At 40.0% G+C, this 26,590-nt stretch overlaps 1 protein-coding gene across 1 annotated transcript in view; it reads left to right on the plus strand.

Moving 5' to 3' along the window:
• ARHGEF28 (Rho guanine nucleotide exchange factor 28) overlaps positions 1-26,590 on the plus strand; it is a 304,572-nt gene that overhangs the window by 263,055 nt on the left and 14,927 nt on the right. The window contains exons 30-35 of the mRNA XM_042940909.1: positions 725-856; positions 3,775-3,875; positions 6,856-6,894; positions 7,028-7,075; positions 11,636-12,124; positions 13,438-13,738. Of these exons, the coding sequence (XP_042796843.1) occupies positions 725-856; positions 3,775-3,875; positions 6,856-6,894; positions 7,028-7,075; positions 11,636-12,124; positions 13,438-13,738 (1,110 nt within the window). The remainder of the gene's footprint in view (positions 1-724; positions 857-3,774; positions 3,876-6,855; positions 6,895-7,027; positions 7,076-11,635; positions 12,125-13,437; positions 13,739-26,590) is intronic.

Raw genomic sequence — 26,590 nt, forward strand, 5'->3', positions numbered from 1 at the left:
AACACTGGACACGATGTTTTAGACATATTTATAGGGCCTTTAAAACTGTACCATTCACATGCTAGTTGAAAGCATTTAGCATAAATAAAAACCTCACTTTCTTGGTGTAGTGTTTCCCAGTCTTACCAGATCCTAAGAGCAGCCTTTTGTGCTTGTTTAAAATGCAAATTCTTTGTCTTTTGCCTTGGAGAATCTGATCTAGTAGGTCTAGGTAAATTTTGGAAATCTGCATTTTTTAAGGTACAGTTGGGGAAATTCTGTTTTGAAGAAGAGCTAGTCTCTCTGACTAGTAGGTTTTAAAACGTTCATGCCTGAAATCATATTTAAATTAATTGAATTACAAAAAGTTTTTCAGCATACTTAATGTAACCGAAAGTTAAATTTGAGACTTTTTTATATAGCACATCTTTTTATTAATTCTCTATCATAAAATGATGCTAAAAGTATTGGTATAGGTCGCCTTTTGGCAAACTTTTTTCTGTAAAGAGCCAGATAGTAAATACTTGAGGCTTTGCAGGCCACATACGGTTTCTGGGACACATTCTTTTTTGTGCATGTGTGTGCGTGTATTGTGTATTTTAACAACTCTTTAAAATATAAAAACCATTTTTAGCTCCCGGGCCGTATAAAAATAGACACAGGCCAAATAGAGTTTGCCAACCCTTGGTCTAGATTAAACTACGTGTATTTGGTTTTTAAATTTTGTCTTCTTTCTCCTTTTTAGCCGAGAGCCTGCAGGTTGCAGTGAAGGCCTCACAGACGGGCGAGGCATGCCAGTCATCCGAGGAAGGTTGCGGAGAATCTGCCTTGACAGATACGCTGGGTCCCCCTGATGTGCCAGGATCTTCTACAGCTTGTAAGTGAAAGTATAGGCCTTTGCCGTGAGCCTGAACACAATCTCTGGAGCATAGAGTGGTCATGGGAAATGAAGGCAACGACTCTGTCCCTATTTGGAGGAGACTTGATGTATTTTTTTAAATCCGAGAAAACCTGAGAATAAATATGCTAGCCTGATTTATTTACGATAACGGCACTGGCATTCCCAGGACGAGGATTTCAAGAATAGTTGGTGGGTTCTACTGCTCTCATACCCAGGCAAGCTTTGTACCTTCCCTAAACCTGACCCTGCTTCATTTTTGATTTGACTTACTGAGTACAATTTGGAATATGGTTTTGAAAGAACTTTTAAAATTTCGGTTGTTTGGAAATGGGTCTCTGCAGTTCATGAGAGAACAAACCCTTGAACTTAAGCTCCTGTAGGCGTCCTCACCTGAGAAGCCATACGCCAGAAAGCTAGGCTGCAACACATTCCCCTCTGAGGGTTTGGTGATGTGGTTAAAGGCAGAAGTGCCAAAAATTCTTGATCGGCGTCATCATACGCTTTGGTTCAGATCAGAATTCGTTTATAAAAAGCCCTGTTGCATATATTTTAAATACAGAAAGACAGCATGTAGAGAATTAGGTGATTTCTCAGAACCCCATGATGTTCTATACGGAAGCTGAATATTTACTTCCCTACAGCTTTCTGAGAGAAGAGCATAGAGGGTTTATTTTTCCTTGTATTTGGGTGATAAAAACCTTACTTCCACCAGCCTTATTATGCACAAGATAAAACGTCTTTAGTAGCTAGAGATGAGAGAGGATTAAATTGTCCTTGAATTTCTTTATCAACATCCCATGGTTGATCAAGATACACGGACGCAGTACAGTTTTAAAATTCTGTCCATTTTTGAAATCACTAATAATTATCTTGCTCCCTCAAATTTCGCTTTATCCCATCCTGCATTTCTAGTTTCAGAAAGTGCACATATGTTTTTCATTTTGACACAACCCAGATTCATCAAGGGAGTTGTACTGCCCTGGGTGATTTCCTTTTAAAAGAAAAAAACTCATTATGCCATTGAGGGAGTTCTGTCTAAAAATACAGGAGGGCTCTGCTGCTCTCAGCCTCCCCCCAGGGGCAGCCAGAGAGGAGAGGCTCCCCGTGGCTCCTGCAGCTGCTCAGGGGCACATGGCTGTACCTTCCCTCCCTGTTCTCCCGTCTGTACCTGTATCTCCCAGGATTTGGGAGAGTGTCCGGGGACACCCATGACATCTGTCAAAACCATTAGACTATTTGCCCTGATACCAGGATCCATGTAGGCAGGGGCAGGTTGATAGGGTCCTGTACCCCCAAAGACCTAGTCGTTTGTGGGCTGGGTTGGAGGATGGTGCTGTAAGACTTAGATTCTCTTTATAAGGTTGGCCAGGGCAAATACTGTTTTTAATGAGGGTCTGTCACTGACTGGGTCAGTTCTTTGTTTCACTTGGAGGAGTGGGTCCTTCTAAGTCAGGCCCATGCCAATCTGAGGTCATCCGCCAAGCAAGGCCTTCAATTTTTAGTTCTCAATATACCTAATAAGGTGGGTCACTCTAGTCTCCTGAAAAAGTTCTGGAGACCTGAAATTGAATAAGAAACAGAGGCACCTGATAATTTGGCTCACCATGGGGTTCTTTGCCCATTGCTGGTTCTCATTTGTATGGGGTGGTGGGGAGGGAGAGTGTGAGAAGGGCTAATTCTTTGGTAACGTCTTGGGTATCTCTCTAAGAAGTAAGGATAATACCAAGTAGTGGAACCATTTTTTGAGTGGTGGAAAATTTCTGTAGCATGTCCCTTCACTATAAGTGAAAAGCATTCACTGACTTGGGCAAAATGAAGTTAATTTTTAGCTGGTTTAATTTGAAGCAGTTTCAGCTTAAACAAAAAATTCTTTGTAATAGAAGTGGCCTTTGGGGTCCTGGGGATTTGCATTTAGAAAAGGCAAAAAAAGCATTTCCTCCATCAGAAAGAAAGTTTCAAGATGGCATTGTGTGATAAACAGTGTCCCAAAGCGAATATTTCACCAGGGTCCTGACTGGACATGATTCTAATGAAATGGTGTGTGTGAAACTGCTTTGGAAAGTCTAGTTTAAATCAGTGTAAGGTGAGCACAGTCTAAGTTTTAACTGAGTTCACGTGGGTAAAGAAATCAAATTGTACCAGCAGAGATCTAATGGATGGAGTGAAATCCGTGTTTGGTACTTAAAAATATTTCTGGTCTAGAAATATTTCTGTGTTTCATAGGTTAAATACACAGTATTTACAACTGTTATGAATCTAGATTATAAACAAGTGTTATGAGAAAAAAAAACACTTGGAAATTGTTTTTCAAGAGTCATTTGGAGACAGGGACAGCTTCCTTTTTGTAGGACTATGAGCTCATAAAGTATTCACCATCTTCACGCTGCTCAGAAAGATATTTCACTCCTGCTGTTGGATTACTCCTTCTAAGCCTTCTTTATGGTCTGCTGTTCTTACACGGGCCGCAGAGGAGCCTTTCACCGAGCTGTCTCCTTAGACCGGGGTCTGCCAGCCCTTGCTTTTTGTTCTCCAGTGCCTGTTTTCAATTTCCTTCTCCCCAGCAGCTTTATCCTAGTAAGTGAAAGTGAGATGTAGCATATACCCCTCTCGGTATCACCAGCCTCACATGAGCACCTGTCTGCAAAAAAGAAAAATTAAAAGATGGGTGATAATTGCTGCCGTTTGTCAGTTTGGTATCTAATAGCATGTAAGCTCCCCGAGGGCAGGGACACTGTGCTTTGCATTGTTTCAGCACCTTGTATGAGAGTATGTGATACGTGGGATTTTGTGTTCCTTATTTTGAAGTACGTGTCAGCTGCGTGCGAAAGAACCCGGTGCGCTGGCTGCTGTTTGATGATGTCCTTTTTGTTTCTGTCTCAATGGTGTGCTTCCAGCACTAGTCACAGAAAGGACAGGAGGAAGAGGCTGTTGGGATGTGGATCCTGGGACCCAGGGTGTGGGAACCGACCTGGCGGTCTCTGATGCAGGGGAGAAGGTATTGTGAACTGATTTGTTAGTAAATGGCACCAGTTACTTTGTGTAATAAAATAACCACAGGTCCTGGTCTGTCCGTGGCAGTGAGTGGTATGAAAGCATTCTTCTGCATTGTTCTCGATTTCGGTACTCATATTTAAGCTTTCTCACTTAAATCCTCTTAAAATGTTCTCACTCTTCCTATTCATGTAGGTGTAAACAAAGAAATGATTGGAAAGTTATTAAACGGTTTTAAAACTCGATTGTTTGTGTGTCTGCGCACTCTTACTTCTGGTCTCCCTTCTGCTCTCCGCCCTGCAAACCTCTGCCTTTTCACCTGCTACACTTAGCAACTCTTGGCTGAGAGGTGCCCCTGGCATCTGTCGGGGTCTCTAGGCAACCAAGGGACACTAAAGTGGCAGAAAGAATTTTGACTTGAAATACTGTTGCTGCTTGCACGTTCTTTTATCTTCCTCTCATTTCGGGTTGTTTTCCTGTCTCCGCCCACATTGTCACCTACTTTTTTTTTTGTGAGACTTCTAATCAACCTCACCATTTGTTTGCTTGGGGCAAACTGGTTCTAAACGCCTCTCCTTTTTGGACACAGTTTACATGTAGTATATACCACTCTTTGAAAAATTAAATCATGAAACTTCCTATTCCCTTCAAGTGAGCCTGGGATGTCAGAAAAAGGGAATAAGAATAATGAATCTGGGAGGTGCTGAGTGGCCTCCCCAGGGTTGGCTGGGGCTCGAGAGTTTTAGTTTTCTCTAATTTCAAATTAGGCACATTACCATGCACCAATATGTGCTAATGTGGAAAAATGACAGATGTCCTCTCTTTGTGTACTAATGTATGTATTATATATTTTTGCAAATATTATATGTGACTGAGACTTCAAGTCCAAAGATTTTTTTAAAAATCCATAAAAAATATGGCTGTGATTTAGTGTTGTTGTTGTTGTTGTTGTTTTAAAGATCTTCATAGGCCAAAATAAAAAAAAGAATGCAGTATTTTACTTCACTGACTGTAAGCTTTCTGACTTATTTTTTTCTTAAAATGTTCCTGCTTTTCTTCCTTTTCAGTGTGGACTTCACTTTTCAGTCTGTAGCTTCCAACTGCTTTTGTCATAGAGGCAGAGAGGGAGGGTAAGAGGGCTGGTTAGCTAGGAATAGTTTTTTTCTTGAACGGACCCTGTGGTGACTCCCACTCCCAAGGTCTTTTTTCCTTCCAGGATGCAGTCACAGGTAAGTGAAATGAGGTGTGAAGGTTCCTCGTTGGATGAACCTATCTGGAAGAACTTTCATAAGGCATTTGAGAAAATGAACTGACAAATAGGGCAGAATCACCTGAAATCAGACGTAGGAAAAAAGTGTGCAATGGATATGTTGTAATTAGCTTCCTTAATCAGGTAAGGCTTAACACAAAAATTGGAAAGAAATTTAAAAATGGGTGCTGCAAAGGGTGCAGCATCCTGTGTGTAACTCAACAGCTGCAACTCTGTACACTCACCACAAGGTGGTGGACTGACTCCGTGAAAAATACGACATTGACCCTTTCTGTCCTTTCCAACTTCGCGGTTCTGGGGAATAAGTAACCGCATGTAGCATAATCCAACTCATTTCTATGTTTCTGATTTTTATAGAGTATAAAAATTCTATACCGTGCGATTTTCTTATTACAAAGGCAATGGACTGTGCGGCAAGGACAGAACCACAAGAGCAGAGAGAACTCTAGAACTCGCTAGAGAATGGGAGTTTTTAGCCCATTTGCGGGGGTGGAGGGGACTTGGGTACAGGTCTAATGACTCTAAACTTCATGTCCTTTTCCCTCCCTTATCCTTCCTGTATTAGAGGTTATGCTTAGTGATGAAATCTTTTATGGCCCGGGAAGAGTATGGGAGAGGGGTAAGAAGGGATGTGGCTATTTCATTAAAGCTTCACTAGCCTGAACTAACTGAATTTAACAAGTCCAAAGTTACCTGAGAACATTACCACGGCTGACTGTTCCTTGTGGTTTCAATTTAAAGCTGCTCAGATAAGAGAAAGCAGTATACAAGATAGGCTCTAGGCGGGCATGGAATCTGATGATCTCCTATAGCGTAAAGAGTGCAGTACATAGCGAGTGCTCAGTATTTATTTATAGAATGCAGTGTGAGTATCCATTAGATGCCAGGCTTCGTTGTTAAATTTGCAGTTACAGGACTGAACGCACATAAGAACTCCTGCTGCTTGTTGCCTTACATCCTAGTGAAAGAAGACAGACGATACCTGAACAGACAATTGTTCAGTTCAATTCTGGAAACTGGAAATCCTTACTACCTACATGTGTCTCTAATGTGTGCATTAGAGAGACAATGAGACATAGAACCCATCCCCCAGGAGCAGATGGTCTCCAGCCTCACTGATGGCCTCTGCTGTTAGTGCGTTTACTAAGGCAATCCCAGACGGTTCCAGTGAACTCAGAGTAGGATCTGGAGCCGGCCAGCTAGGTGCTCATCCTTGAGCCACCTCTGAGTCTGATTTCCTCTCCCAACCATTGACTGTCTTGGCTTTGTGAATCTTAAACATGGATATAGGGAGCAAGAAGTCAGGAGTGATGTTCTCTAGCTTCCAAATCTGGCCTCCAGAATGCAGGGAGCCAGCCTGGTCTGAGGGCCAGCTTCAGCCTGGGCACCGAGAGCTCACGTGACAGTGTGGTGTCCACAAGGTAAATATCATCACTTATGGAGAGAGTACAGAACTTACCAGCTGTCATCCCTTGTTTAAGGAGATGTTTGGGGGAAGTTACCATGTATGTCACATACAGAGTTTGCACAAATGGGGCTCTCGCTGAGCGGTTGTTTAATTCTGTAGGCTTTGATTTCTGGCAAGGAAAGAGGGTCATCATAGAAGACTTTTGAGGGAGTGAAGTGATTTACCTGAGGTCATACATTTTGGAACACTAAGTGTAGCTTTTCAAAAGTAGTGCGATTTCATTTTCTTGTTCTTTACATATTTTAGGTGGAATATAGAAGTTTCCCAGGTTCTTCACAGTCAGAGGTAAGCTGACCTTACCTGAAATATACCTGAAATATACCTATTCAGCATACCTGAAATATATCCTCATCCTCTTGTTATTTTTGGATAACGAATGCTTTTTCAAGAATTTGACTTTCACGATCTTATTTTCCAGATTATACAAGCGGTACAGAATTTAACCCGGCTCTTATATAGCCTTCAGGTAACTGTGCTCCTCTATTCTTTGACCTTGTGAATGTTTTCTCTTAATGCAATTCATTTTATTTGATGACTCCCGGCCATTACAAATTAGAACATACGAGAGGCAGTCAATGATCTTAAAAGAATGCCAATTCCCGAAGTGCATTGAACTTCACCTGGTTTTGTAATCACAAGGCAACACCACTACTTTTTGTAACATTCTTCTCTGAAAGCATAAAACGGTTCATATCTTTAAAAAATATTGATGACTGTGACCTGGCCTGAAACTTACAGTGAAACTCTTAGGTGAGTGTAGCATGACTTCACATTTTCTGGTGAAAACTTAAATTCACACCTAAACTTTTTTCACTTCCACATGTGGACTTGGGCCTTTTGAGCACTTAAATAATTCATGTGCTCCTTCATTCGTTAGTTTGTTCATCCCCCCAGCATTTATTGAGTGCCTTCTTTCTGCTTGGTGCTACGCTAAGGGCTGAGCACACAAAGGCAGATGAACCACAAGGCCTATTGTCGAATGGCTCACTGTCTTTCAAGGAAAGGCAGGCACAAAAAATGCTTGCATTGAGGATTATGGGGTTGGATGATCCCTTAGGTCATGCACAAGAAAGGCCAAATACATCTGATTGCTCAATTTATGATTAAAAGCATTTTGATGATATAAAAGCAATGTTAGCGTCATGGATAAATTGGAAGAAAAATTTGAGGATGTAAGTAAATAAAATGGCTTGTGATTCTATAGAGAGAATTATCCTTGTTACATTGGTGTATATCCCTCTAGTTTTTAAAAATTATTTGATACATACTCTTCCATAACATGTACCTTGCTACATGTTCAGCTCTTACTCTGTAGCACAGTGTTTAGTGGCTGTATAATATTCAAGCCTATGGAATTTGTCCAGTTCTTTTTATTATTATTAGCTTTTAAAGTTTATTATTTTGAGAGAGAGAGAGAGAGAGAGAGAGAGAGAGAGAAACAAGGTGAGCAGGGGAGGGGCAGAGAGAGAATCCCAAGCAGGCACTTGTCAGTGTCTACACCGTCAGTGCAGAGCCCGATGCGGGGCTTGGACTCACGAACTGCAAAAGCATGACCAGAGCCTAAATGAAAAGTCTGATGCATAACCAGCTGAGCCACCCATGCACCCCAGAATTTGTCCGATTCTTCATAGCTATACTGCTGTAGGAAGTCTGTTAGATATTCTTGTATATTAACCTCTTAACATAGCTGCGTGTTTCTTTAGGATAAATGGCTAAAATTATTTTTTTTAGGTTTTTAATAGGTATTACCCAAATAATCCTATCAACACACCCTCTCTCCTTCTCCTCAGTTTAAAAATAGGTCAAGGTGTCTGATGATCTTAATTTTCATTTCTTTGATTACTGTTGAAACTAAACTCCCCCTGGCCACTGGTTTAGTAGCCATTCATGCTTCGTATCTTTTACCTGTTGAATATTAATAGAAAATAAAGTTGGGTGCCAGGGTGGCTCAGTCATTAAGCATCTGACTTTGGCTCAGGTCACGATCTCACAGTTTGTGAGTTGGAGTCCCACCACATCGGGTGAACACAAGTCCCGCTTCAGGTAAAAACCTGAGCCCTGGATGAGCCTCACTTCTCTCTCGTTGTCTGCCCCTTATAGGGTTCTCTCTCTCTCTCTCTCTCTCTCTCTCTCTCTCTGCCCCTTGCTCACTTTTGCCCTGTCTCTCTCTCTCTCTAAAAAGAAAAAAGTTAAGTATGACTGTAAGTTTTCACCAGAAAAAAGTGTAAAGTCATGCTCCATTTAATGTTTTCTGACATGTATTTTGACTGCATCAAGACTTCTTTTATGTCTTATTGATCATGTATCTATTGTTCTGGTAGCACCGCCTTAATAATTAAAATTTTGGATTCTATTTGAATATATTATGGTGATGGTCTCTTCTTGTTCTTTTCTTTACTCATCTATGTGTTCTTTCATAAGAGATTTGACTCACTCTGGCAAGTTTCTTACCCTTGTACCAGGACTGATTAATTAAAATTTCCTATTGATGAATGAATTTGGGTAGAATTGTCACCTCTGCAGTAATTAGTGTCCTCTTAGGGAAAATGCTGTTAGTCATCTCTTATTTTAGATAAAAGGAAGATGTTTTTGTTCCAACAGTTCTATTCTTTAGAATACTCCAGGTAGAAAGTTAAAATTTGAAAGTAATGATATTATGGTTATTCTTCAGTACTTATATCATTTTATTTTCTTGGCTTATGCTTTGTCTTCTGGAAATGTATTAAGTAACTGTGGCAATAGCAAGCATCCTTGTGCTGTTCAAGATGTAGTGGGAGTACCTTTGACATCTGACATTAAATATGCTGGTCTGGGATAGCTGGTCTTTGAGTTGATTGATCATGTAAAACAAACGTCCCTTTTATATTTTAACGGGAAAATGGATATAGTTTGAGGACAGTTCATTAACTTTTGGGAGATGAAACACTGAGTATCCCAGCTTGTGTTGCCTGATGAAGACACTGACAGGTCACTGGTCTTCTTGTCAACCTTGCATGGGACCCTGTGTGGGTTCAACGTTCAGAAAAGCTGACCTAAATGACCTGATGTTTGCACCACATGAGATTGAAGGGAGGTATTGAATTCTCCAGTGTCTTCTCTTAACCTCAGCTTTTGAGCTTGTTTGAGGATGTGGCCCTGAAAGGTTTCTATTCATGGAGCGTTCATCTCTTGTGAAGCTGTATCTCTTACATATGATTGAAATTTTTACCTGAGCATTTTCAAATCAGATGAAAATGAAACTTGATCCCTATATTAGGAGAGCAGAGCTGGAGATAAGGTATGGGGAAGGTGGAAGGGAGAAGACAAATAAAAGTTGAGAGAGTAAATTGGGAATTTTCCTAAATTTGAAAGCAAGTGCTGTTCTCTTTGCCAAATGTAAGGGTCAACTGTACGTGTGAAAATGAATATCCAGTCTCCACATTCCACCTGGATGCTAGAGACGAGAGTGGTCTCATCTCAAATGCTAAGTAGATGTGAGGAATGCTTCATGGTAGCCCTTAACTAGCCTGGTGTAAACTTTTCATGAGCACTGTACTTTCCTATGGTAGTTTGGGCATATAAAATACTGGATGTTCGTTTGTTTTCCTATACTGATGCCCTTGAAATTTATTAGAATTAATAAACGTACAGTCTACAGTTGAACTAAGTCAGCAGAATCCTGAATGGTTTCTTATTTATGTGCTAATTATTTCATATTTAAAGATAAAGTAATTACTATTTTCAATGATAATCGTTCTCTTTTTAATAACTTCTTAAAGATCTTAAATATTCATGCCAATTTTGGAATGGTTTAAGTTTTCAAAGTTAAAAACATGAATTTTATTTCAGAAGGCCCCAGCAAGTACATTTTTGAATCTTATTTCAAGACAAGTGCCAATTTAAAATTTACTTGAGTTCTTTAACCTTCAAAAGTGCAGGGAATTGTTGATCTAACGAAGAACTACTAGTCAAATCCCCATCTTACCAGCATCTGTTACATGGGCAGTTTTCAAAATTCTTAGGAAAGAAAAATGTGAATTTATTCCTAGGAGACTAATAATTTCTCATAATGAGTCAAAACACACATACATACCCAGTATGTGGCCATTTTCAATTTGTCCCTTTTGTGCTTCTTTGTGCTTTAAATGGGAACTTTTAAAATTAAAAGCTTCTAAGGGCATTCACTGAGTTGTTTTTTTCTTTCTTTCTTTCTTTCTTTTTTGGTTTTGTGGAATCCTTCCAAATCTTGGCAATTATTTCCTGTGAATGCTGCCAAACTTTTCATAGGCAGATACCGTAACTCCAAATGTTTTTTTAATCTGGTTGGTAATGTCCTCTGGGCTTTAGAGTATCTATGTTCCCTTAATCATTCCAGCCTCCTGTTAGCAATCTATTAAACAAATGAATTTCAGCTTAGGACTTTACGTATGACCTTCCTGCTATAATACAAAGAAATAACAGTAACGAGATAGCTTTACCACTTACGTATCTCCTAAATATGAAATTAACGGCTGTTCTCGGGCATTATGTTATAAAAAGATTATTTACCAAAAGTCTCCAAGTGGTTGACTTTTATTTTTATGTTTTCATGTATGTAATGTAGCTTAAGTAATTTCTGGTTTGGGACTCAAAGGGTACTACCAGGTTTATATAGAATCTTAAATTCTCATGAATTATTGAGTGGAGAGACCTCAGAGAATGAGACATAGAGCAGGAATGCAGTCTTGTGAATTTATGTACTGAATTCTTATTCAAAAGACTTGCTTAAATATTACCAAATAGCCAGCAACAAACCACATTTCCAAAAGAAGGGATGAGTATTGCTTTTGTGCTTTTTTTTTCTTTTCTATATTCCCAAATGGTACTGCTAGGCAATGTGGATAAGCATATTTGGAAGGTTAAGGTCAGTCTTTGAAGATAACTTAGAAAAAGGACAGAACATTAAGGGGAAATAATTTGGTTGTGCTTTTTGTGTCTAGAGGTAGTTCCCACCCAAAGCCCAAGCCCGCGGAAGCCGTGACCATTTTCCTCTCCCCTGCTCTGACAGGCAGCCTTGACCATTCAGGATAGCCACATCCAGGTCCACAAGCTGGTTCTCCGGCAACAGGAGAGCCTCTCCCCAGGCCCGTCTTTTCGAGGGGGCCCGCTCTTTCAGGACCAGGAGAAGGCCCGCCACTTGGAGAAGCAGCGGGAAGAACTGGCCAACATCCACAAGCTCCAGTACGAGTTCCAGCAGGATCAGCGGCGCTGGCACCGCAGGTGCGACCAGCAGCAGCGGGAGCAGGAGGCCAAGGCGAGCCGGCTGTGGGAGCGCGAGAGGGAGTGCCAGTCCCAGGAGGAGCTGCTGCTGAGGAACCGCGGGGAGCTGGACCAGCAGCTCCAGGAGTACCAGCAGAACCTGGAGCGGCTGAGGGAGGGCCAGCGCCTGGTGGAGAGGGAGAGGGAGAGGATGCGGGTCCAGCAGAGCCTGCTGTGTGGCTGGAAACACAGTCGGCAGAGTAGCCTTCCCGCAGCATTTTTTCCAGGAAGCACAGAGGTACGGGCCTTGCGTGCTTGTGGAATTGGTGTGTAAGGCAGCTTCTCAAAGACAGGTTCAGTCGTGGTCATTCCTGCGACATTGACCGGATCCGGTGTCTGCCGTTTTGCTGTGGCGTTAAGAGCTCACAAGAATTAATCTATAGGTAGCAGAAATGAGGAACCTGGTGCCTGGGTGTCCCGGTCAGTTAAGCGTGGGACTTCAGCTCAGGTCACGATCTCACGGTTCATGTGTTCAAGCCCCGCGTCGGGCTCTGCGCCAACAGCTCAGAGCCTGGAACCTGCTTCAGACTCTTCTCCCTCGCTCACTGCCCCTCCCTCGCTCACACTCTGTCTTTCAAAAACGAATAAACTTTAAAAAAAATATTAAAAAAAAAAGAAATGAAGAACTTTTAGGGAGACAGGCATAGAAATCTTGGCTCACGCTACAGAAATTTGAAAAACCTAGGTCCTATTTGGATCAAGGGCTCGTTGTACCCTGTGATGCCCTTATGCAAGGGAAGAAACACAGAAACAAGTCTTCCAGGAAGGCAAGGTTTGTCCTAAGGCATGCTCACTGTGAGCATGCTGCCTTTCCTGTACTTGAAAGACCTCTTTTCTTGATCGCGCCTTCAGAGTTTTATATAGATATACCTTTAGCGGATTAATTAGCTGTTAATGTGCATCTTTGGGTACTGAATTCAGCAGGTATGAATTACTGTTACTCTAATTTTATTGTTTTGTACATTGACGTATTAAATTTGAAACCTGTTTGTTTCACTAATAGTTAACATGAGTATGCTAATTAGTGGCTGGGCCGGATATAAAATCTTTTTAAAGATGGTCTTCCATTCATACACCTTCTACTCATGTTTGACAGTGCCCCTTGTTCCGGGAATTTGCTGCACTCTGTGCACATAAATACTTTTTACCGATAGTGCATAAAGTTGTAAAACGTGATAAGATTATAAGAAAGATCTGTGATGCATATGATTTTCCTTTCGAGTTGGCTGAATTACATTCATGGCAAATACCTCGCGTATGTGCATGTATTTTCAACAATTTATTTAGCCAAATTGAAAAATGTTGTGCTCTCTGAAAGTGGTAGCATGCCTGCTAGGTTCTTTTGTTTGTTTTTTGCTTTTGTTTTGTTTTTAAAGATAGGCTGGACACGGCGAGTTGAAGTTTTGGTCCGAGCTCATTAAAAGGGGGTGGGAGGAGGTCTAATGCTCTTATTAAAATCTTGATGGCTAGAACTATTAGAAATAAATACTTTACGAAATGTGCACAAATTGCTGGAGAAATTATTGTACTTTTTTGCATTTTCTTACACAGGTAATGGAACTTAATCGATCCGAGAGTTTGTGTCATGAAAATTCATTCTTCATTAATGAAGCTTTAGTACAAATGTCACTTAACACTTACAACAAATCGACTCCATCGGGTGTCCATCAGGATGCCACTTATCCCCAGAATATATCTAATTCGGATTTGGTAAGGACTAGTGAAAATCAAGTAGACCTCCACCTGGACGTTTCTCAGCCCTTGGATGTCAACCATGAACTGTGGACAGCTGCTGGGTCCTGTCATCAGATACCCCCTCTCCACCAAAGCAGCAAGGATTCTTGTACAAATGGTAATTAATGCTTTAAACATCATCTGTATAGTTTCAGCAAGAAGCTGTTTGTCTGAATGGTTGGCTCTTCTTCAGAGTGAATCAAAGCGAGCCCTAGAAAGGGAATAAACTGGTTCTGATGAGCTGGAGTTTGTGGCATAAACTTCTTTTTGGTGAAGTCTGGGCCATCTTCTAGCCAAGTCGGAACATGGTTAGAGGGCTTTGAGGATGTCACCAAGGTGTAAGAACCAGACAGTGTTTTCAGATCTGTGGGTTAAATGATAGATACCAAGTTGCTTCACTTTTAAGGTAAAGTTATTCCTCACTGTAGACCCTACCACGTCCCGATACTCATACTCGGCTCTCAGAAATAAAAGATATAGACAGGGTTTGTGTTAGGACTTTATGGCCTATCAGGGCAATTTCCTGTAACGTTAGTGAAATCTCTCCTGCTATTAAACACCTCAAAATGAAACTGTTAACATCATTTGTCATTGTTAAAAAAAAAAAAAAAAAAAGTGTTGTGTCTCCATAAGTACCTCATAATAACACAATTTGCTAATCCCATTAAAGCATTTGCCAAATATAAATGAAAGGCAGCTCCAGTTACCAACTCCACATGAATCCAAGTGATTTAAATCTATGTCTATTATAAATTGTTTTCTAGGGGATATGAAGTAGGGAATGAGAAGAACTTGAAACCTCTCTACTGAAAAACAGATGGCACGCAATAGAATAAACAAATGGCTGGCCACATGGATGTGAAATAAATCACTGACAGCAAAATCTTTCAGAAACATAAAACAAGCAATAGTGTAGAGATCTTCAGAACTTGACACAGATTTGTTTCTATACTTTATATATATTCTTAGTTTGGTAGTGGGATAATTTCTCAGCGAAGGAAAGTTTCGAAGGTACTCAGCCTCTCTGAACTAGAGAGTGACAATTCCAACACTGCCTGAGAGCTGATAGGTGACGGATCCAAAAGTTGTGAATTTTTAATAGTGGATGATAATTTGCCTTATTTCGTGACTGCTGTAACATTCTGATTTCTTGTCAGTGTGTAGGAGAGAATGAAATCCTTCTTTGAAGCTTCATTTCAAACATCCTTTGAATAAAAACAAATAAAATGGAATGGTTCATTGAGATTTTTTTAAATAGGTAGAATTTAGAGAACGTGACCCCTTTATTATCTTGCAACTTTAGTATTGTGGAGACCCCGTTGAAGAATGCTTTCTCTAGGTGACCGTTGCTTTGCTGTGTTGATTCATTAAGTTGCTTTTGACAGTGTTTTTAATGTTGTTGGCAGTGTGGTTTCGCATACCGGCTTTGGTATAATTCAAAAACTCAGTGTGAGTTAAACCACATTCAGCTTTTGTTTAAAAGCAGCATCTCTCTCTTTTTGTATAGCTCCCATCTTTTTCTTTTGACTTGTGCTTCAAAGGATGAAGCTTTTAAACATTTGGCAGCACCCTTGCAGGAGATAGAAAATGTACTAAGGAAATAAACAGTGATTATATCCAAAACCAGCCTCTCCACATGTAAGAAATTAGAGATAGCTGAGGGAAATGCTGAGAAAATGTACTTATGCTTCATTTATCGTGTGTCCGGCGTAGGCCAAGGACACCGAGGACATTGGCAAAAGAGAGGAAAATCAACCTTGGCCTGAATCTCTCAGGAACATCCTGGTGTGTGTGTAAGTAGGGATTAGATCAGAATGCAATGTGTGCTGTTAATCACTAGAGTTTTGCAACTAGTCAAAAAAAAAAAAAAACCAACCCTGTTTATATTTGTTTAGGTAAACGTGATAAGCACTTTCTGGAGGAGAGACGGGGAAGAGATTAGGAGGTGATAGAGAAGTGGAATGAAAATTGGATATACGTTCTTAAGAGGGTTGTCAGGGCCAGATAAAATGGTTCCAACCACTCTCAAGCTTTCACAGCTTTTAAATTTGAAAGTAGCACAAAATAAGCTGCCCATGGTGCTCTCGCCTGACTCCCGCACCCTGGGGTGGGGCAAGGGGGAGGCTCTGGGCTGGCAGAGGCGGAGGCGGGCCCAGGATATACGGATGGAGAGAATCCCAGTCCGGTGCCCGAATTAAGGACGAGGCAGCGTCAGCGTTCCCTGGCACATTTTGCCGCTGAATCTCTGGGTTAGTGGTCATTCAGTGACCACCACTGAGGACCTGTGGCTCACGATATCCTGATGAACATTTGCCTCTAATGCTCTTGGCTGATGTGTTTGTTAAATGTGCATTTAGCCATGTTTCATTAATGCCGTGCTGAGGATTTTACCCTTAGGCTTTAAGGTCAGCCGTATTAAGACACCTACTTAAAGAACGGTTTGCTCTTTTGTGTTCTCCGATACCGTGTCCATATGATCAGCTCAGATGAGCGGAAATGTGAATTTCTAGCACAGTAAGCCAGACGGAAAAAGTTGTGTGTCAATTAAATTCTTGCATGTGTTTAGACGTCCCATAGATGGGAATTTTCATTGGTTTGTTCAGTTCAGTTTCACCGACCACTTTATCGTGCTCTGGTTGTAATTGGATTTTGAACTACCCTTCCACCACTTGCCTCCACCATCAATTATATGACACCGCATTTCAAGGACTGGACTACGGTTCTCCATGGAGAAATCATTTAATGCAACAGTCCACTGAGATGCCTCTGTTCTTATCTCCATTTGGGAGGAGGACCTGAGGTATAGTGACTTGGTCCCACAGCTGGTGAATGGTAGAGCCCCAGATGGAGCCCAAGAAGACTGGCTCTGGAGCCCATGCTCTTCACCATTACACTGCACATTGTTAATTTCTAGAAAGCTGTTTTGAATTGTACTTTTTATAGAAGTTGGAGTAGAAGTGGAATAAATGTTGCCGTAATGCCTGGCAGGATGTTCACAATTACAGCCAGTTGTGGTGGTGGTTTTCTTCTCCTTCCTTCCTTTTTAGCATTACCATTTGGAAAATGTTTCTAGATATTTGGGATCGTGGTGGCCAGTGCTTGCATGGATTCTGAGCATCTTCAGATACCATAAATACCCTTCAGCTTCACTGTTTTCCCATAAAACACGTTTTCTTTTTTTTTTCTAGTTTTATTTTATTTTATTTTATTTTATTTTATTTTATTTTATTTTATTTTATTTTTTTCCCAATATATGAAGTATATTGTCAAATTGGTTTCCATACAACACCCAGTGCTCATCCCTAAAGGTGCCCTCCTCAATACCCATCACCCACCCTCCCCTCCCTCCCACCCCCCATCAACCCTCAGATAAAACACATTTTCTTAAAGAGCATTTGTTTCTCTAATGTTACATAATAAAAACTCCATGTTGGGGCGCCTGGGTGGCTCAGTCGGTTAAACATCCAACTCTTGATATTGTTCAGGTCGTGATCTCAAGGTCATGAGATCGAGCCCCGTGTTGTGCTCTGTGCTGTGTGTGGAGCCTGCTTGGGATCCTTTCTCTCTCTGCCCTTCCTTTGCTCGTGTTCTCCTTCTGTCTCTCAAAATAAACAAACATTAAAAAATAATAATAACTCCATGTTATTTGTAAATATTTTTTAAGTCAGCACCTTAAAGAACTCTACTCTCCAATTTTGGAAGTTGTTTTCGTGAACACAATTCTTGGGTGTTTGAATATTGAATCCAAATTGGAGTTTGATTTTATTTATGGTGGAAGAGATGTTTGTTTTAAGAACTTAATCTGTACTCAGGGACACAAACTACTAGAAGACTATAAGACTACAGAAAATTTGAATTTCTTTAAACAATATAGTCCCTGTAGGACAAGTGCTGTGTAATTGGACCCATGAAATGCTCAACTTTACTATTCTTCTTAAAGGCAAAACAGATAATTTACTTCTGTGATTTTTTTTTTCTTTTTTTTTTTTTTTTTTTGTTTTGTTTTGTTGCCTCTTACCTTTAGAATTCTAGAACTATTTGGTGTCTCTATTACTTTACATTTGATTTTTTTTTCATTAAATACCAGGCAAAACACTCTATGGTATGGAAATTAGTATGAAATCTTCTTAGTCTCCCTTTTCAGTTATATTTTTATCTGTACCTCACTATTTCGAGATTGCCTGGAAAGTTTCTTTTCAGTATAGTTAAAGCATTATGGTTTTGCCATGCACATGATAAAATTTAAATCAAGAGCCAAATTTTATGCATTAGTCATGTTGCTATTGGAAGAAGAATAATTTTATTAAATTTGGATTCCAAAAGAGTGTTTCCCTTTATTACACATTAGGATTTGGTGCCCATCAAAGTATTATCAAAATTCAAAGCATTGTATTCAGAATATTTCATCTTGGCAATGTTGTTTTTAATACAGCTGTGTTAAACTTTCATTGGTGTGTTTTTTACATAAGGAAAGAAAACAGAAAAATTTCCAAATAAAAAGCTAAACTGTAGTTAGTATTTAGGTAACAGTTTTTAAGAAGGGAGTGTATGATAATTTCTCATGTTTTTAAAATAACCCCTAATTCAGAAATGCACACCCTATTTGTGTAATCTTTGTAGAAAGAAGGTTGGCCAACGACCTTCAGGCAGTTTCTCAAAAAAGTGAAATTGGCAATGGAGAGTATAAACTTCAAGGACCAAGGTGTATTTGAAAGGAGGGGTGTATTAGTTTGCTAGGGCTGGTATAATAAAGTACCAGACAGGGAGGCTTAAACAACAGAAACTGATTTCTTCGTGGTCGTGTTTCTAGTGCTGCCAGTCTGAGATGGAGATGTTGACAGGGTTCGTTTTGCTGAGGGCATCTCTCCTGGCCTTCTAGAGTGCTGTCCTCCTCCTGTGTCTTTGCTTTGGTTTGTTCCCATGCATGTCTGTGTCCTAATCTCCTCCTCTTTTAAGGACACCAGTAATATTGGTTTAGGTGATGACCAATCACCTAGGTCATGCTGATGACCTCGCTTACCTCTTTGAAAGCTCTATCTCCAAATATATTAGAGGTAATGGGGGTTAGGAGTTGAGTATGTGAGTTTGGAGGTGGGAAATACAGTTCAGCCCTTAACACAGGGTAAAATCATTGTTTTTCTCATGGCAATAGTTGTAGGTATCGTGAAGGCTTTTAATTTTTTTAACGTACCAGAGTTGAACTATAATTTAACTACATTGTGAGCCTTATTTACTTGGTTGGGGGAGTGAATTGAACTTGGAAAATTGTGCTAAATAATCTATATCTGCTTATTGATGTATTATCAATCTTGGACGTCAACACATAGAAAGTGGGTCAGAAAATACTGAGTCTGTAGATTCGTTGGACCATATTTCCAAACAAAGGTCCTAATTAAGGAGCTTTGGGAATTTTGAGCTCTCTCTCCGAATGAGAGGGATAGTAAATGCTTTTATTTTGAGTTGCTTAAATGAACCAAAAATGGAAGGGTTGAGAACATTCATTATGACATCAACTTATTGTCTAGATAGATCTATGGGAGTTTATAGGAGTCAACACTGGGAAGTCACTGGGCAACTCTTTTTCCTGTGGAATTTTGACTATCACTTTGGGAACATTTTAAAGGAAATCACAGTATTACTTGCTCTCGGTAATCCACGCTATGGCAAGACTATAAAGAATTGGACTCAGAGGCTTAATTTTAATGTTTCTCACTGACAAGTGTAGATGATTGACTTTCTCCTTTTGCAGATTTTGTACCAGGAAAGGGAAACATGCCATTTGCTTGTAGAGCCTGGTGAGCCCCCGGTGCTGACTGCCAACTTCCTGATTGCATAGTTCTCTGGGGGAAGGTTGGCTGTGTGAGCCAACTGGGCCAAGGCCATCCCGCCTTAGCACGTAGAGCCCAGTACACAGCAGGAGAGTAAAACAGCAGGTGGGTGGATTCAGAGGCAGCCAGCCAGCCATGTGGCTGCCTGTTCATTCCCACCCTGGGTTCCAATTTGGTTTCAACAAGCTGCTGAAGTGAGTCCACTCGGTATGAATGATTCCAGAGGTTAGGCCTAGCCTTGGGTCATCCTTAGCTTAAAACACGAAAAAAAAAAAAACTTCCATGTAAATAGAGACATAAATGTACATATCAACATAAATGTGGTCTATGGTCTACACATTTTACCTTTCCAGTACAGTGTGGCTTTATTTTCACAGTGATTAAGGGTTGGGTTTGGAAGGGAAGTTTGAAACCGTTCATGTATTTAACATACCTGAAGGATAAGCGGTGGTCCTGTCAGTCTCATTGAGTCATGAGACAGTGATCCAAAACTAGCAAAGGTTTCCCTTCCACAGATCAGAATTTGGGACTCCTGTTATCACCCCTCTGTCAGTCTTGCAATGCAGGTTCCATTTGGTAGGGCTTGCTTCAAATGTGAAGTGTTCAGCTGAGGACTGTTAATTTATGTCTGCCTAAGAAGAATATGACCATCTGGCTCAGTAGGTGGCAAACTTTTTCTTAAAGGACAACGTAGTGAATGTTTCTGTCTTTCCGGGATATCAGGTCTTTGTCGCATATGGTCAGCTCTGCCATGGTAGCTCAGAAGCAGCCACAGACAATGTGTAAAGAATGAGATTAGCTGTGTTCCAGTAAAAGTTTATTTATAAAAGTAAGTTTTTTTTTTTTAATCCACTTCAGTTGAAAAGGTTATACTCCTTATTTTGGAATTCGATCTCAATTCACTTGTGGTTGAATTAATAATGTAATATGGCACTTCATGCCACTTAAAAACATTTGAATTCATGGTCTTATTTGTTCTTTACAGCAGTCTTGTGACAGTTAATGTCGCTGTTTTTCAAATAAGGCGACTTTTGTCTGTTACTTTTTGTTGAGTCTCTGTGAAAAGATGAATTTAGAAAGATAGAGTTGAACGGTTGGAGTGTAAGGCTGGTGGCTTAAAAGTTGGAGAGACTCCCCGCAGCCCCCTACTGTCCTGACCTCAGATCCACATTCCTGTGATTATGTCATGGAGGGCTATCCTCTAACTATGAGGCTACATTTGGAGAAGTAAGGTGTCATAGGTGGGATTGGTTGCTGAAACCATGGTTACTATAGCTGACTGTGCCTCATGGTTTCTGAAAAAATGCAATAAAAGTATGAATCCCTCTGTTCAAAGATTCTCATTTGGTAGGACATGGGTGAGGCTACACATTGGTGTATCTAAATTCTCCTTAGGTGATTGCAGAGCAGCCAGCCTGTACCCTTTCCCTGATGTGCTGGGCATGATGTTCAAGAACCTCAGTTGAAACAGTAACTCTCATTCCTATGGCTACATGATTTCTAAGCCTTCGTTTCCCATCTGTACAAATTGGAAGGAAGTGTTAACAGAACTAAAGGGGAAAAAAAGGCGTGGCATGTCTTGGGATCTGAAGAGTATCTGCTTCCTTCCTACCTTCTGGAAATAGTTCTGATTGTGATTCAGGGCTGGTGTGCGGTTTCCTAAATGTCACTAAAGCCAATAAGATTTATTTGTTTTTCTTTATTTTTTTTAATTAAAATTTTTTTTAATGTCTATTCAGTTTTGAGAGACTGCGTGGGCAGGGGATGGGCAGAGAAGGAGGAAGACACAGAATCCGAAGCAGGCTCCAGACTCAGAGCTTTCAATGCAGAGCCCTACATGGGGCTCAAACTCACGAACCGTGAGATCATGACCTGAGCTGAAGTCGGCCGCTTAACTGACTGACCTGCCCAGGTGCCCCATAATTGTTTTTGTTTTGTTTTTTGTTTTTTAGAGAACAAGTGCGACTGAGGAAGAGGGGCAGAAGGGAGAGGGGAGAGAGACAGAGGGAGAATCTCAAGCACACTCTGTGCTCAGCATGAAGCCCAACACAGGGCTTAATCCCATAATACTGGGATCATAACCTAATCCAAAATCAAGAGTCAGATACTTGGGGTGCCTGGGTGGCTCAGTCAGCTAAGCGTCTGACTTCGGCTCAGATCATGATCTCATGGTTTGTGAATTTGACCCCTGCATTGGGCTCCCTGCTGTCAGTGCAGAGCCTGCTTCAGATCCTCTGTCTCCCTCTCTCTTCCCTTCTCTCCCATTTCAAAAATGAATAAACATTAAAAAAAAAAAAGTCAGATGCTGGACCAACTGAGCCACCCAGGTGCCCCCCAGTAAGATTTAGATTGTGAACAAAAAATACCTAAATTGGGGAACTTTTTTAAAACTCAGAATGGAAATCACTTATTAAGGGTAACCGTGTTTCTGTATCGGTCTGAGAGGAGGTGTTTGTTACATGTCACCAGAACTATCCTGCGAGGTAGTCTCAACAGCCAAGCGTTTAGCTTCCCTTTGTTCTTTTCTGTAGAGGAAGAATTTACATCAGTCAGCTGTGTTTCCAGAACCAACTGAAAGAAATAACTCTGGCAACAAGACTGAAAAATCTCCATTTGGGATACAGAGCTGCCATAGCTACAGAATATCCAACCCTAATTGGTTGCATCATGTCAGTATGTGCCCCGGAAATCTTGTACTTGAGTTCCCTGAGTAGGTTTTTCTACTAGAAAGAAGTGTTGAGAACGGCCAACAGTATTTTGGTTTGAATCATTCCTCACTTTAAAATTTAAAAATAGGGCTTCGGCTTATGATCTTAATCTCCTTTTGAGTTTGGTTACTCTGAATCAACTTGTTCTTATTAGTCCTGGATAAACTGATAAAAATCAAGGTTCAGAATTACCAGGAAGTACCTCTTATTAGCACTCATCATAATTTGAATTAATTACATGTGTAATAATTTAATGTCTGTCTGCTCCAGTATAGAATGAGCTTCATGGGGTTGGGGAACTACATGTGTCTCCTTTGTTAAATGCTCTATCAGAAGCACCAAGCACACGGTTTGGCATATAATGAACATTTGATAAATATTTATGACCTGAATGAAGGAGTTAAGGCCCGTACTCTTTAGCAGAAGTGATGGAGACTGTGAGCTTGAGCCACACAGCTGGACTCTACTGAGACATTGGAAGAGGTTGAGAAAAGACAGATGAGTATCTGGCCAGCTAACTGGATGCACTGAGTTTCAAAACGTGTAAGACAGGTGTATATTAGATGTCAGGACAACTGTATGCTTGCTCCTTGCCTTTAATACATGACTTGGATTCTAGGCAACAAACTTTAAGAGTTATCAACTTTTCTTCCTTACTAATGTTGAAATGAATTTGTTTACTGATGTACAGTCCTATTTAACAGATTGTACAACTCTAGAGCATCTTTTTATGTGAGGTTTTTTTTTTCCATTTAGAACATTATGTATAGTCCCATCCAGCCTTGGGTAGCAAATGAAAACTGAAAAAGTGAAAATGTATTCTTTGTAAAATGCTTTAATTTATTCTAAACAAGTAGAAATGAATCCTTGCTGTCGTTAAGGAAGGTGGCACAGAAACAGTTTAACATTTAACTATTTTATCAGTAACTTAGTCAGCCTATCTGTTCATTGGGGTATTTCTTTTTTAACCATAAAGTAGCTCAAACACCAGTAAATGAAACATGGGCAGTTAGCTCAACATCAGCGAAATACTTTCTTAAACGCTTTTTGTTTTGCTAAATCCTATTTAACAGTCCAGTGTATTTCCCCAGACAAAACAAATAGTATTTGCTTAGTTAAAGTTACTCCTAGAATGGGATCCAATTTCTCTGGCATGACTTTCTACTTGTCTGACTTAAAATATTGCCTGAAAGATCACATATTTATCATTACAATCTTAAAATTAAGTGTGGTGGCATCTTAAGAAATTTATCCCTTTGCTTTAGTCCAAACTGAAAGGCACCATATTTTCTCAAATGGTCAATTCCCAGACATAGCTGGCTGAGGGGGGACATCTTGTCCTGTTGTTTTGCACAGATTTGAGCCAGATAATAATAATACAAAAAAAAAAAAAAAAAAAAAAAAAAAGCCTGGGCCCGAGTTTTGATCTCTGGAGATGTTAATTTGCCATGATAAATCACTGTTGAGTTTCCTTGGATAAGGGACCAGAGTATTCATTCTCTTTCTGGATGAGAGATTAATTCAATTTAATTTGAAATGTTAATGCTTGGTTTGAAGATTTACCTAAGGAAAAATGTAATCTTACAAAGTTTCCAGTTATGCAGGGCAGGACTCTGGGCCTTTCACCGAACAATTTCACAGTAAGGCTGTGCAAAATTTAATTATTTTCATGATGACTCTTTTCCATAGCTCTCTTTGTGCAAATTTCATTACACTCCAGCTTTTTCTTCCTGAAACATAACATGCTGGATGTTTGGATTAAATACAGAATATTTGGATCATCGGCCAAAAATATAGGACACTCTGCTTCTCTGGTGAATTGAGGCCATTTTGTAAGAAATGGTGCTGTAAGGCTTTGGAAGTAACGTTTACAAGCAAAACATTGGCAGAGTTTTAATTTTATTTAATGACCTGCTTCCTACCAGTGATCTTGGCACCCTGTGCAATGATTTGCAATCAATTAATCACACAGAATGTTGTAACACTGCAGTAAGGGCATTGCACTCTGAGAGTCTCATAAATCTACCAGTGACAGAAAACAGAAATTGCAAGCTCAAAGACCTCTTCATGAAAAACCCCAAATGGGGAGGTGATTTTAACGTTGTGTTTTCTGACATGTCCTTGAAAGCCTCAGTACTTTCTTGTAGATGGTGAGTTCCTGTAGTTCCCACTTCTCAAAGATGGTTTGGCCCTAACTGGACTGTCAGTGCAGGAGTCTGTAAGTGTTTGCCTCATTCACTTTAGACACTAGTCTTTCAGATGAGGGAATTCTGGATTCTTCTGAATTACTGTAGGAGGCTATGAATTCAAGGCAATAACGTTCAACTGCAGTAGGCCGTGTTTTTGAAGTCTTTGTAGGAATGATTCAGGAAGGACGCATGTTTCCATCCTGGGAATACGCTGACATTTGCTAGAGGCAGATGGCAGAAGATGGGATGGTGTGATATTACAAGTCAGAGACTTGACATACTTGACTTTGCCAGAAGCTTCTGGAATCTGCGTGTTTAGGATCTTAAGCTTATATTCTTGTCATTTCAGATGTGCCCTTGCAGTTAACTGCTTAGCTATGCTGGGAGTTTTTTTTTTTTTTCTTCTTCTTATTTTAGCATAGTAAATATGGAACTATTAAACATTCTTAAAATTATATAAGCCTGAACTCTTGGATGTATGCATATTGTGTTGTCTTTACTTGCTTCCATACGGTTCTGTTTTGCGGATGTTCTTATAACAAGAATATGGAAGCTTAATGTATATCCCATCTGATTAAAATTGAACCCTCTTTTAAGAAACCGAAGTTTTCAGAGCTGTATTACTTCCCATGAGTAGGTTAAACTTCTGACTCTTGACAAATTTATTCCTCCCAAAGCTATACTATGTTTGATTATTTGTGAAATTATCCAGATTGGCAAGTAGAGCTCATCCTCTATTTTTAGATGCTTGGCGCTTCTGTTCAGCGTGAGCTCTAAAATACGCTCCCAAAGTTTTGCATATGCAAACGCCTCTTCGTTGGCACATAGATGGGATGGAGAGAACGTAACAAACATTTTGGCCAAAATGTGATGGTCTGTTAGTCGGCATGTAGTAATGAGGCCACATTTTGGATCCAAGCTCCAGTGTGAAAAAGTGCAGTCATACCCTGATGTCTCTCTCTGGGGACTGCAGGCTCAACTCCCAGCACTCTTGAAAGGAGAGTGCGGCAATCCTGGAAGTCAGGGCTGGGGGGTGGCTCTTAGCTTGCCTTTAGGGTACTCCACTGAACTGTCTGTCTTCACACATTTAAAAAAGATTTTTTTTTTTCAGTTATTTCAAGCTGATCAAATAGCCTGAGGGTAATGCATTGTTAAATATCAGGTACTAAATTCATCTTTTGTGAGCCTCCGCTGCTCTGAGATGCTTTAATCAATGGAGAAAGCATGAAACTGAACTGTGTGAGCCTGAGAGCAAAGGAAGTATTGGGAAAAACCACATTAAAATTACTCTCCTCTGAGAAGTTGTCATTCTTCCTGGTAAGAGTATGGAAGGATTTTTGCAAATGGTATTGCTAGTAAATTGAAATATTTTCCCTTTATGCTTGTCAGATAAGAGATACAGATATATTAATAGATAAATATTGCAGATATGTTTGTCAGAGTCAATCTCTTACCTACTACTTAGGATTGAGTCACACTCACCCACAATTAAAATATTTTCTCAAACAAATTTATAGGACTTCTATAAATTGATAATACTTTAGGTGATAGTATTGGGAATTTTTAGTTTTTTTAGATTATCTGCAAGTTGTGTTTTGTTTTGTTTTGTTTTTGGAGAATCATTGGCCCACTTTGAGAATGTATGGTTCAGGAAAGTTCCAGAAAATGTGTTTCCTGAAGGGCTTGATTAAATGACTGAATCAACACTGACCCAGAAAAGAGTTGAAACCTGCCTGGCAATACCATTTTGGGCCAGAATGACCAAGGCCAGATATGTTCCTGAGATAAAAGTAGGTGATAGAATATTCTCCTGTTTCTCAAACTCACTTTTGAAGATAGTAGAAGATAAAGGATCCACCATCTCCCACCTCCTAAACCAAGTTTCAGGAAAAATAGACTGAACGTGTATTTTCTTATGTAACGAACTTTACCTGAGTTAATCAGTTAATCAGTGCTTCATTTTTAAGTGAGGGATTTGAATGCATACATGAACAAATGAATGCACGAGGCAATGTCGTTGACTAATTTTGAACAGTGGAGATGACTGACTGGCATAGTGGTTAAGACAGAGAAGGGTTGGAAATTATGCCTCAGTTCATAGTCTAGATCTGTCATTTATTATCTATGAAATTTTAAGCAAGTAGTTAACTTGATATGTTTGTTTCCTTATATATAAAATTGGACTTCTGATAGTATCTTCTTTGTCCTTGGTAGGGGATTACATAAGACAAAGCATAAAATACCT

This window comes from Panthera leo, chromosome A1 (genome assembly GCF_018350215.1).
Source record: "Panthera leo isolate Ple1 chromosome A1, P.leo_Ple1_pat1.1, whole genome shotgun sequence".
Classification (NCBI taxonomy): domain Eukaryota; kingdom Metazoa; phylum Chordata; class Mammalia; order Carnivora; family Felidae; genus Panthera; species Panthera leo.